We start from the raw sequence: 13,632 nt of genomic DNA, 5'->3' as shown, positions 1-13,632 counted from the left end.
ATAAACACTACACAGAAAAATTAAAAACACTGACCTCCACCTAAATATTGTTATTTAGAAGACTACGTTTGAAAGTAGACCTCAATGTAGCAACTGTAAAATACAGTGTTCTCCCAATTTTCAAGAGGCAAAAATCTAACTTCATCTTATGCAGCTTTCTTTGCAACATTTAAATCCTATAAGCATGAATAAGATTTGCCTGCGAAAGAGAAATTTAAATCTTCCTCATAACACAGCTAGCTTCTTGTAGGAACTTATGTTAATGAGATAATTTAGAATGTGCACAAAGATTTCCTCAAAAGCATGTGCACTGCAGCACTGACCCTAAATGCTCAAGAAAAGCACAAAATACACTCTGGAACATCTCTAATACGTACGACACATGTAAAAACAAAGCTCAGTTTTGTGAAAGCAAATGTCTTGTCAAGGGAAGATGCTCGTGATATTTTATTTAATGTGAATACAAAGTTGCAAAATGTTAAAAACAAACAACAACAACTCTGCTTGCCAAATCAAGTGATGAAGCACTACATATCTGCAAACCCCATCATGAAAGTCAGGGTTAATATTTTACGACGCCACATCCTCATTTGATAGGCATCTATCAGGAAAGAAGCCCTTAGTGCTGTTACCGATGAAACAGATAAGCGCTGGGGACATAGACTGAGACACAGAGCAGTTACCCAAGAGGAATGCTCCTTCATCTGGTGCTGGTTGCTGTGAGGGCCACTGGCATGGCCTCGCCAAAAGCAGTTTTGGCAGAGTTGGTAGTTGTGGCACTGCTGGCACCGGTACCGGAAACCCATCATGCTCTCGCAGCGGCAATAGGAGCACTCCACAGGGTGGAAGACTTGAGGGCGGGGAGGAGAGGGCCAGAGAGAGAAAGAGAAGTCACTGTCATTTGGAGAAGAAGGCCAGTGCAGTGGAAGACCAAAATAAAAGCCAAGGTGGAGACACGACTAGAACTGAAGAACTGCAACTGTCTTCTATTTAGTTCATCTAACCAGCCAGTCCATCCTAAATCAGTCCTGGGTGTTCCTTGGAAGGACTGATGTTGAAGCTGAAACTCCAATATTTTGGCCACCTGATGCGGAGAGCTGACTCATTGGAAAAGACCCTGATACTGGGGAAGATTGAAGGCAGGAGGAGAAGGGGACAACAGAGGATGATATGGCTGGATGGCATCACTGACTCAATGGACATGAGTTTGGGTAAACTCCGGGAGTTGATGATGGACAGGGAGGCCTGGTGTGCTGCGGTTCATGGGGTCACAAAGAGTTGGACAGGGCTGAGTTACTGAACTGAACTGAGCCAGCCATTTACTGAAATAAAAAGACAATACCAAAAGGTCCCATTGAGAATCAATTACAATTCACCTTAGAAACCAATTTCCTTCTTTAAAACATCATTCATGTCTCAAAGTTTGCATACATGTATAAGTAAGGAGGACAGACACCTTCACTCCAAATTTCTCTTCCAATCCTATCTCTTTTAAAGAGATGTATATTGTTGGCTGTGGACACGTCTCCTTCACTAACATAAAATCTGCGAGGGTCAGGATGACATGCTATGTGTCTCTATTACCTGCAGTGGTATTTCACACAGTCCCTTGGACTGATGGTCTTGAAATGTTTGCTGAATTAAATACTATTACATACTGGGGAGCAAATGGGAACTGGTGAAAAAAAAACAAGTAAGGCAAGCCACATCAAAATACTAGTTTTAATAGATAGCCAATGGGAATTTGCTGTATGACTCAGAGAACTCAAACCGGGGCTCTGTAACAACCTAGAGGGGTGGGGATGGGGAGGTAGGTGGGAGGGAGGCTCTTCAGGGAGGGGACATATGTACACCTATGGCTGATTCATGTTGAGGTTTGGCAGAAACCAACACAATTCTGTAAAGCAATCGTCCTTCAATTAAAAAAAAATTTTTTTCTAATTTTTAAAAACAGTACTAGTTTTAGGTAAGAGCTCTAAGTACTAACATAAAATAAAGTACTCTAATCTAACCAATGAAGGGGCAGTGATTTGGAGGAAGGGAAACTCAGTGACCTGGCACTCTTTTCTCCACCTCACACAGCATCTTACCTGGTGGAAAACCACCAGCTGGCAGTTAGGATTTATAATGGTTACTGGGGCCTGAAAGTCCAGTTCATTGAGTGGAAAGTGGGCAATAAATGCACAACTGTGTATTACAGATTGTTATTTATACTTTTAAATGTTGAAAGCAACATTGTTCCCTTTGCCAATTCAGTTCTGAACACAAGAAGTCTAAGTCAAAGGAAAAAGGGGTCTAATAGCCAAATCATCATTTGAATAGCTCTTTATGGCCCTACGGATACAAAGGCAATCTTATTTCAATTATAAGGACTTCTAGTCCTGCTTCCAACAATGTAGGTTAACTAGAGAATCAAGACTCAAAACAAACAAGGACAAAACCTGAGCACTTGGTGAAAAAAATAATGCAACGAGATCACTAAAGAATAACAGAAAGAGTAAAATCTGGAATGAGAAATTGAAAGTTTAAACTTCCTCTAAGAAATTTAAATTTTTGTCACCAAGATATTTCTAAAGAGTAATCAAAGTGTTAATCACATAAGAATGTAATCAATAAATACTACGTAGAAAGTCACAACAAAATGTTCACATGGATAATGATAATACATCTCAACAAATGAGATTCCCTCTACTTGGCAGAGTAGGCCTAAAATGATTTTATGAAAATGAGCTGGATATGAAACTACTAAAACATTTAGGACTATAAAAGTATGCTCCCCCAAGGAAGTAATATTGTTATAATTCAATAGCACAAATCTCTTTCCAAAAATACTGTTTAAAATTTAACTGTTTTAGTCTACTCAAGAAATTCCAGAACTTTTGGAAAATAATCTTGCATCTAAGGACTTGTGAACTAAAGTCATAATTGGGCAAAAGGCTGAGAAATTTAAAAAAAAAAGATATGAATAGGAGGCAGAAGATATAAGAGTATGGTTATGTTCTCTCATTCTTACAAAATGAAGACGAGGACTCTAATTTTTAGTGCCGGTCACCTTTCACTCTTTCTCTTCTGTGGAATAAGGAGAGACAGGCAAGAGCCATGAGCGAAGGGAAGGTCCAGAGAAAACCAGGGCCTTTCCTTTAATGAACTGAAACAACCTAAACAAGGAGATAAGCTGATAACAATACTAGAAAAACCTAAGAAGTTACTCAGAGGTAAATACCATTTCAGTTCCAAGTGAAACAAAGATTCCCAGGTAGCATTAGCAGTAAAGAACCCGCCTCCCAAAGCAGGAGATGCCAGAGACACAGGTTTGATCCCTGGGTCAGGAAGAAACCCATTCCAGTATTCTTGCCTGGAGAATTCCATGGACAGTGGAGCCTGGCAGGCTACACAGTCCATGGGGTCACAAGAACTGGACACCACTAAAGTGACTTGGCATGCATGCACTTAGGGAGAATACTGAGAGTAGTGCGGTAGCAAAGGAAAAAACAGTACTGGTGAAACCAAGTACCAAATTCTATCTTAGCTACTTTCCTTTAAACTATTCCAAAATAATTATAATTTTAATGGTGGATATTTAATACATTCAATTTTTTTGGAGCTAAGCTTTTTATAAACTACAGGGGGAAAAAAGGAAGTCATGGCTAAGTTGGGTGGGATCAAGCAGAAAACAATCATCTGGAATTTAGGGGGAAAAGCCTAGAGTTTGAAACACAAAGTTTTCTGACCTGATATTACTACATTGGTATCCTAAGTAACATGTCCTCTTTCCTCTTTTTTTTTTTAGAAATAAATATTCTTCTTTGAAAGCCGAAACTACAAATTCAAATGATGGAGTGCCAACAAATGTCAATTACAATTTTCAGTGACAATAGCTAAGAACATTACAAATATTACCAGTTCACATACTTCCTGTAGCACAGGGGACTGAATGATGAAAGTTCTGCTTACCATTCTCCACGTGGGCAAGCCTGTGCATGAGAGGTAGCCAGACAAGGCACTGGGGAGGAGGATCGGCCATCATTGTGTCTAAAAACATATTTAGCATTATCTTTTTCTGTGGAGAGAAAAAAAAAAAAAACATTTTTCAAGTTACCTCTGAACTCTAATGTTAAGCTAACGTAGGATTCTCACAACCAAGGTGTAATGAATTACATGGGAAATTTTATAGCAAAATAATATTTTGCATTACTACAGACATTGCAACATACTATCCTAAATACTATTGCTATATTCAAATGCATTTCCACTTACATTATTTTATTTTGAGTCTTAAAACAACTGTATAAGATAAATAGGCTAGGATGGAATTACTGTGTTGCATACCTGAAGCTTGGAGCAGGGAATGGCAGCCCACTCCAGTATTCTTGCCTAAAGAATTCCATGGACAGAGGAGTCTGGCAGGCTACAGTCCATGGGGTCACAAAGAGGCAGATACGACAGGGACTAACACACACACCTGGAACTAACACTGTAAGTCAACTGTATTTCAATAAAGATATGAAATGAAAAAAGATAAAAAGGCATTACTGTCTTCGTTTTACAGATGAGACAATAAAGGAATAACACATTTAAATGACTTGTAAAAGTCCTAACTGAATCAGAACAACTCAAGTATCCTTCAAAAGACTACTTCTGAAGAAATCTGAAGCAAAGTCTCAGATCCAAGACAGAGTACAGGCCAGCAGTGAATGGAGGGAGGGAAAGGGTCTCACATATATGCTAGAGGGCTGAGGGTGATAACAGTAGGAAGTCACTACCCAAAGGCCCTCTATACACAGCTGTGCACTGATGGCGTGGTTTGAGAAATGCCTACTCAAATAGGCTAAAGTTTTCCAAAGTGTTTTCCATCTCAGGCATCCAAGTTACTACTGTTTCTGAGATTTCAATGGAAATTGGGAGGAATGGGTGAACAACATAAAAATAAAACCAGTAAGCCACCCAACATCTGAATGGAGGTTTGGACACGGAAAATATCTCTTATAGTGGATATGTAAATAACTGTAATAAACCAAAATAAAATTAAAAGCATCCACTTAAAATTGAGAAAGAAGATGCTAGGGAGTTTTTTTAAACTAGTCAGAGGTAGTTAACAAATATTAAACATATCATTCATGATAATGTTTAAATTAATATATCTGTATCTTCTTATATTTGTTAAAAATTACATTTTTACAAGCCCACTTATAATCCTAATGTTACTTTCCCTAAAAAGTCTTGACTCACCTATCATGGAGTTTTACAGGTTTTTTAAAAATCTTCAAGATGAAAAAGTTCCTTAAAAAAATAAAAACAGAACTACCATACGACCCTGCAATCCCACTCCTGGGTATATATCCAGAGGAAAACATGGTCTGAAAGGGTACATGCACCCCAATGCTCATTGCAGGACATGAAAGCAACCTAAAAGTCCATAGACAGAGGAATGGATATATCTGATATCTCAGAACTCCCTTATAAATACACTCAGGATCAGTTTCCAAAAGTTGTCCTCAGTTCAATTCAGTTCAGTCACTCAGTCATGTCCAACTCTTTGTGACCCCACGGACTGCAGCACACCAGGCTTCCCTGTCCATCCAACTCCCAGAGTTTACTCAAACTCATGTCCATCGCGTTGGTGATGCCATTCAGCCATCTCATCCTCTGTCGTCCCCTTCTCCTTCCGCCCTCAATCCTTCCCAGAATCAGGGTCTTTTCCAATGAGTCGGTTCTTGTCCTAAGTTGCCCTAACTCATACCATAATTGGAGGTCCACTGAAGGCATGAGGAGTGAAGCCAGAAGAACCATGTCCCAGCACTCTGTCTTCCATTAACTACGTGATTTGGGGGAAAATCACTTAATAATCTGGTTTCAGTTTTCTTGTCTCTCAAGGGCTAGAGCAGTGGTTCTCCAAGTATGGTCGGAGATCCCCCTGGGAGGTTCCTAAATCATTTCCAGGGAGTTCATGAGGCCAAAACTACTTCCATAATAACACTAAGATATTATCTGCCTTTTCCAGTTCATTCTCTCAAGAGTGTACGGTGGAGTGTTCCAGAGGCAACATGGCATATCCATAATTATCTGCAAAAGCTTTTAAAATATTCCTCCCTTTTCCAACTACACAGCTGTGTGAGACCAGATTATTTTTTCCATACTTACTCCAAAACAACATATCACAACAGATTGAATGGATAAGCAGATATGAGAATCCAGCTGCCTTCAGTTGAGCCAAGTATTAAAGAAATTTGCCAAAAATATAAAACAATGGCATTCTTCTCATTAAAATTTTGCTTTGGAATATATTTTTCATAAAATATATTATTTGTGTTAATACATAATAGACTTGTCATTATTCTTTTTAAATGATTTAATATTTTTAATTTATCAATTTTAATTTCTAACATGGAAATAGTGATAGATATAACCCATATAGACAAAAGCTCTCTGGGGTTCTCAAATGTTTTTTGGAGTGTAAAATGCTCCTGATACCAGAAAGTTTGAGAACTTATGGGACAGAGTTCCTAGCTCTAAAACTTCGTGACTCAGAAAATAACTATGTGAGAAACAGACTGCCTCTTTCTCTACCTTTTTATTTTGGTTTTGCTCTTAAACGCATGCTTTGCATTTCTCTTTATTTTTTACAGCACAATATTTATAATAAAAGCTGTAATAAAACTGCATATAATGCACATTCCTATTACAATTCTCATTTTTCTGTATTTCCCTCCAAATGCGTATGCTTCTATAGAGTTACGTACGTAAAGTAGATAAAAATATATGATCTGTTTTTTAAGTTGTTTTATTAAATGCTTTATTGTTTTGCTACAACGTCTTCTTTTCTAATCATTTCAACAGCTGCCTTATCCACTAAGCAAAAACACCATGATTTATTTACGCCCTCCTCAATAAAACACTGAGGCTGTTTTTATCTTTGTATGTACTTTCATATTTTTCTTTTAATTAGTGTTTCAGTTCGTCACCTACCTCCCTGCCCTTTGTTATTCTAATCCTCAGTACAGACAGTTACTAGTCTAGATGCCATCCATTCTCACTTCCCTCCCTCCACTTTGAGCTACAACTTTCCTGCATTAAAAGAGGGGACAAACTATCTCTTAAAAGTGAGAAATCCAGTATCACTAAAGTGAAAGTGAAAGTGAAGTCGCTCAGTCATGTCCAACTCTTTGCGACCCCATGGACTGTAGCCCGCCAGGCTCCTGTGTCCATGGGATTCTCCAGGCAAGAATACTGGAGAGGGTTGCCATTTCCTTCTCCAGGGGATCTTCCCAACCCAGGGATCGAACCCAGGTCTCCTGCATTGCAGGCAGACGCTTTAAACTCTGAGCCACCAGGGAAGCCGAGTATCACTAAAATAATATGAGAAAACAAGTAAAATAATTTAGCATTAGATCATCATAATTGTAATTTCCAATCTCATCATTTTTATTAAAAACTTCTATTTTCTTATGGGCAATATGTAAATAATTTTTATCCACTGTCCTATGACTTACTTGGTCATCAGTTAAACAGTGTACAACATTTAGCTAAAAGCCTTAAAAATATCATTTTACAAATCTTTCAGATTAAATGTTTTTATACAAACTTTTGCATAGAGTTATAAAAATATTTTGTCTGACAAGGGCAAACACACATTAACTGGTTATGGGACCAGTGTTATGGATTGGCCTTCAATTATTAAAAGGCTCTGAATTTGCCCATATCACAGATTTATTTTGGACTTTGAAAATTACGATACTTTGCAATGACACAACTATATAAAGTTGCTGTGCTTTTTGTCAGAGCTACTTTTATTTATTACAGCTTTTTAAAAAATGGAAAAGTCTTAAAAAATCTGAAATTCTGCATTTTCCTCATTGTAAAGAGAGTCTCATTTAAGAAAATGATGGAATAAAAGTATCAATGAAAACAATAAGGTTGCAAGTATATCCACAAGCTTTAAGCTTATGATTACAATTCAAACTCAGATACTTTCTCATGCCATATTTGATTTAAAACCACTACTCAATTAATCCAACAAATAACTAGTAAGCACTGATGATTTTCTAGACTGTTAGTCACGAGGATGTAAATTTGAAGAAGACCAACGTGCATCCCTTCAGGATATTAGTGAGCTACATATAACTGGCCAGGGACTGCAGAACAGGAAGCAATTAATCCTACATTGAAAGATTCAGAGCATCAAAGACCAGGAGACATTTAGCTGTGATAGGAAATACGAGGCCTTTGTTGGAGGAGAGAGAAAAGGTCAGGGGCTACTGCATTTCAGTGAGGGCTAAGAACATAAAGAAGAGAAGAACATCACTTTCGCTTATGCAAAACAAGTGAAATGCAAATCAAAACTATGCTGAGATAACATTTCTCATCTCTCAGACTGGCAAAAAAATCCTAAATGAAAGAATATGTGCTGTTGGCACGGCTGCAAAAAAGATGGCCTTACCCATTGCTGGTGGGAATGTAAAGGGCACTGGGGCAATATCTAAAAAGAAGCCATGGCATCCTGAAGCAAAGGGGTAGGAGAGATCAGGAGTGAAGGAGAAAAGTCAGGCTGCAGTTGGACTGATAAGCACCGCCATGTGTGGCTAATAACCCAGTAGACAGTGAGGAGTTTGCAAGGTTTGTTTTTTTAAAGCAAAATAGGGACATCAACAGGGATATTTTTTAAAATGATGACTTAAACTCGAATTTGCTTATGCTTAAAAGGAATAATGAATCAAACGCAGCAACTGAGCAGGCATGTCCTCTTCTTTTAGGCTGCCATTAGGGCAGGAAGTCAAGTGACTAGGAGTCCACGGTTCTCAGATCTTTCTTGGCAAAGAATTTTCCTGCTTACCCTGAAGACTAGTGAACCACAGATTCCAGAGTAGGGAGTACATGCAGACTGTGTCGCAGAGAAGTAGCTGAGCCAAGAGCCCCCAACACTGAACGCCCAGCAACCTCCAGCCCTGCCTACCGGCCAGGGAACCATCAGACCCTGTTCTCAGCTCATGAGTAATAGCAGAGGGCAGGGCCTTTTCTACAGCAATGTTCACAGTAAGCATTGTTAACTGAAAAATCTCTTTTAAAAAAATGAAAACATAAGTCAACTATACTCCATCAAAAATTAATTTTAAAAAAAGAAAACAATCTTGGAGCCATCGTCATTTCTACCTAAGGAATAATTTAGCAAGACATTCTCCTCCACAGGCCTAACTTAGGGTAAAATCTCAGTTTCAACTCGCTGCAATTTTGTTCAATCTAATGAAAGCCAGCAATATAGGCCTCATTACCATAGACCTGTTCATATCAAAATCCATGTTATATGCTGTATTTCATCCAATCTAAGACACCATCATTTGTAAGATGCACCATTATTTTTTTTTTTTCGGCCACTAAGAAAGAAAAACACTCAGCCAATTAAACTAACTCAATGACATAATTAACTATAATCCTTCATGACATGTGAATCGGTCCCACCAGCCTCCTGATGAACTGAAATTCCTTTCATCTATTCAGAAGGATTTGGCAATTTGCAAGGTTCAGTGGCACTGCTTCAACTGACAAGATTTTGGTCATATCTCAATGATAAAAACACAGCTTCATCTATTTGTGGATATCTTCCTTTTTTTAAAAAAAAAAAAAAGAAGAAAGAAAATCTTCCGTAAAGCACCTGATATTGCTTTGTAAGAAAATATGTAGTTTCTCCAATGATGAATATTTATCTCACTAATGCAAAATTTATTTCTGTTATGTCCACAACCTTCTGTGTTTACAACAACTTTTTAATACTGAATCAGAGTATACTCTCTCTGAGGACATCTGAAATGACAACACATGCAGGACCAAAAGGGGACATAACTCAGCTGAAGTGCCTACGACAGCAACAACTATGATCAAGCTATTACACATGCGCAGGAAATGACAACCCATCATTACCACCACCTGCCAAAAGCAATGGTCAGATGCCACGGACTAATGAGAGATTCTGAGAGATGTCAGGCGTGGAAAGGGTCTTTCAAATCAATGAAATGGTAATAATGCACACTAGATTATAATGGTAATGAGGGGCTTGCTAACACAGACTATAAATTTTGCTTAGTTAGGATATCTATGAAACACACACACACACATATTCATATGCCAGTCAACTCTTGCCAAACTTTATTCAATGTCCAGGAAAACAAAGTCAGAATTTCCAGGAAATTCTGTAATATAACTTTTGGTGGATATATGTATGGATATATGTTATTCTACGGCCTGGCTAAATATCCCATATTTTAACCTTTTGAAAGTAAAAGTGAAAGTTGCTCAGTTGTGTCCGACTCTTTGTGATCCCATGGACTATACAATCCATGGAATTCTCTAGGCCAGAATACTGAAGTGGGTAGCCTTTCCCTTCCGCAGGGGATCTTCCTAACCCAGGGATTGAACCCAGGTCTCCTGCATTGCAAGCGGATTCTTTACCAGCTGAGCCACAAGGGAAGCCCAAGAATACTGGAATGGGTAGCCTATCCCTTCTCCAGCAGATCTTCCCGACCAGGAATCGAACTAGGGTCTCCTGAATTGCAGCCGGATTCTTTACCAACGGAGCTATCAGGGAAAGCCATTTTAACCTTTTACTTCTAAATAATTTCAGATTTATGGAAAGCCTATCAGAAGATTATTTAAAAATTCCCATTTGCCATTAACCCAGACTCCTCAAATGTTAACACTGCAGAAGAGATGTACTTTTAACTTTAAATAACTTTTTACTTCTGCAAAAGGGATATTCTCTTGATTAAATACAAGTATCAAACTCAGGAAATCAACGGTATTGACAGAACACTATTATCTAGTCCACAAGCTTCAATTCAGATTTTCTCTGTTGTCCCAATGATGTCCTTTATAACAACAACAACAACAACAATCCGGATCATGGTTGTGTTTCAGTTTCCATGTCTCTTTAGACTCCTATAATCTGGAACAGCTCCTCAATCTTTCTCTGTCTCTCATGACATTGCCCTTTTAAAGTGTGTGGGCCAGTTATGGTGTAGAAATCCTGCATTTGGCATTATTGAATGTTTCCCCAGTGAGACTCTGACTGTGCTTTTCTCTCAAGAGAAATCATCCTGGCTACTTCTTAGGGCACCCTACTAGGAAATAGGATTGTCAGCCCCTCCCTCTGCTGGAAACGGGGATTTGATCACTTGGTTCAAGTGGTATCTGACAGGTTTCTCTACTGCCAAGCTGCTATGTTTCCCTTATAATTAATATTCTATGGCGAGACACCTTCAAACTATGTCCGTATCCTATATCCGTTCATCTTTTACCCACTAATTTTAACACGTGTGCTAAGTCACTTCAGCTGTGTCCAACTCTGTGCAACCCTATGGACCATAGCCCACCAGGCTTCTCTTCATGAAATTCTCCAGGCAAGAATACCGGAGTCAGTTGCCATGCCCTTCTCCAGGGGATCTTCCCGACCCAGGGATCGAACTATGACCAGGGGATTGAATCAGTGTCTCATACGTCTTCTGCACTGGCAGCTGGGTTCTTTACCACTAGCACCATCTGGGAAGATTTAACATAGATTTTTAAAAATTCTCTGCTTTCCAGAACTTTCTAAATGTAGCATGAAGCTCTGTTATCTCATCTCTACCTGGAAAAAAAAAAAAAAATGGCTGCTACAGCGAGCACCCACTGTGCTCTGAGTTCTTTGAGGCACAGTCAAGATCTCAGGAATATACTCACACTAACCTCTGGAGTAAGACCACACAAGGACACTCACGAATAAAGAAGAAATCAAATCTATCTTTCTTTTATATGAAAATGGCATTATACTCTTGAGAGACTGTGAGCTGACAGCTGAGAGTTGTACAGCATTGCTTGTCTTTGGTGCTCAGGAAACAATGATCTGAACTGTATAGAGTTTTATATAAAAATTCCTACATTTCACAGTTAATAACTCACTAGGGAGAGTAATATATGTCTAGTAGCAATAATACAAATACTTCATCTCAAATATCTTCCTGGAAACTTTTAGTAATTTGAAATATTTCAAATCTTATTTTTTTCAGAAAAGACTTCCCTCCCCTCTCCCAAAAAGGGTTCTCAGGTGAATTTTTGATCCTCCCTCTTTTTTATACTCCCTCCTCTGATTTAAAGCTCTTTTTCCTCCCATATTCAAGACCTATATCCCTAGAGTGAAGCAATCTGGGAAAATCTGACTAAAGGTAGAGGGGCAGATGAGAGCTCTTCAAGTCCTACATTCTATTAAACCGTCCTTACCTGCTGTGGGAAACAGGTGCGGACCGAGTGCTCTGTGTAACCAAAAGATGGCCCTTCAAAGACAGCTGTTGGGAGCTTCAGAACTTCCTTCAGAAACTGGTCAAACTTGCTAAATATCATTAAGCCATTGGAATCTGACATCTGGGAGAAAACATCTATGAGAATAAAACCAAATAGAGTCAAACTATAAAGAAACACCAACTTTTTATAAACAGCTGTATGTCATTTGTATACCAGTCCAAAAGCATCATTAAAAAGTATCATAAAGTTACTATGATTTTTAGTTAACATGTACTCTCAATCTCTTTCACACTGTGTGATTACTTTGCTAAGAAGGCTCCTCTTTCCCAGTCATTGAATACTCTACCAAAAGATCACATAACCATTCGCATACGTCCACTGAACATACGTAACTGGATAATATATAACTTTTTATTTTACCTATTTACACCTCACCTTATTCCAAGAAGAATTTGTAGCAGCACACCTTTATCTCTTACATTTATGTATGTACTTATATAAGACATATACATATTTGAGTGTATGAATATAGTTGAATATTGGTGAAGGGTGTGAAAGAGACTGTATTATACATGTGTATTCATATACTAATGATGTAATGTATTCTTATGTAGTATGTTCATTTAAAACATTCCATTTAGTAAGTTCTAAAGTAGAATAAAAAGAACTCACATTATCTTTTCTATCGCAAGATCCTTTGATACTATAAGATTCTGTTTTTACATAATGTCTGACCCAAGCAGCTGAGAAAGAGGTTTCCAGTAGTATTACTATTTCTTTATCTTCTTAGAGAGAGCTTTCTATCTCTGGTTAGTAATTCTCCTCTTCTCACCCGTAGTTGAGGAGAAAAAGAAAAATAACCTGGAGCTCAAATCAACTTGACAACTATAACCTAAGCTTTCTTTTCAAATTATTCAGCTTTCTTACAAACAAATCAGTGAGTTATATATGCGGAGAAAAAAAACTTCCTGAGGCCTTTTCAACCATGGTATTTTGAAAAATAATATTCTATATATTCATAATAAAAAGGTATATTAGAAATATGTATGTAATAGATACATACAATATACATTTTAACAATACTCTTTAGGTTCAATCTGGGGATTTTATCGCAAACCACTAGGTAAAAAAAAAGAAACATTTAAAATATGTTAATCAAAGAAAGATAAAATTTAGATCATCAGCACTACAGGGTAACTATTAAGGCATCAGAAAACAGAAAATTATCAAAGGAAAATCTCTGGCACATTCCTTTCATGATAGCTGCTAGTTTGCAGTTGAGGGAAAAGCATTAAATACCCATTAGGAGGGGAAAATTCAACAAGTGGCTAAAAGAAACATAGTCCTAGTGGAAAGTAAAATCAATTA

The 13,632-nt window shown here is 37.9% G+C and overlaps 1 protein-coding gene across 6 annotated transcripts in view; it reads right to left on the bottom strand.

Annotated features, from left to right (window-relative positions):
- Positions 1-13,632, bottom strand: part of DTNB (dystrobrevin beta) — a 239,978-nt gene that overhangs the window by 151,556 nt on the left and 74,790 nt on the right. For all 6 annotated transcript variants that reach the window (XM_018055540.1, XM_018055543.1, XM_018055546.1 and 3 more), the window contains exons 6-8: positions 12,244-12,398; positions 3,955-4,060; positions 684-850 (exon numbers count right to left, since the gene is read on the bottom strand). In XM_018055540.1, the coding sequence (XP_017911029.1) occupies positions 684-850; positions 3,955-4,060; positions 12,244-12,398 (428 nt within the window). The remainder of the gene's footprint in view (positions 1-683; positions 851-3,954; positions 4,061-12,243; positions 12,399-13,632) is intronic.

This window comes from Capra hircus, chromosome 11 (genome assembly GCF_001704415.2).
Source record: "Capra hircus breed San Clemente chromosome 11, ASM170441v1, whole genome shotgun sequence".
In the NCBI taxonomy this organism is placed as follows: Eukaryota; Metazoa; Chordata; class Mammalia; order Artiodactyla; family Bovidae; genus Capra; species Capra hircus.
The sequence above is the reverse complement of the archived record's forward strand: the minus strand, read 5'-3'. Positions and strand labels throughout refer to the sequence as shown.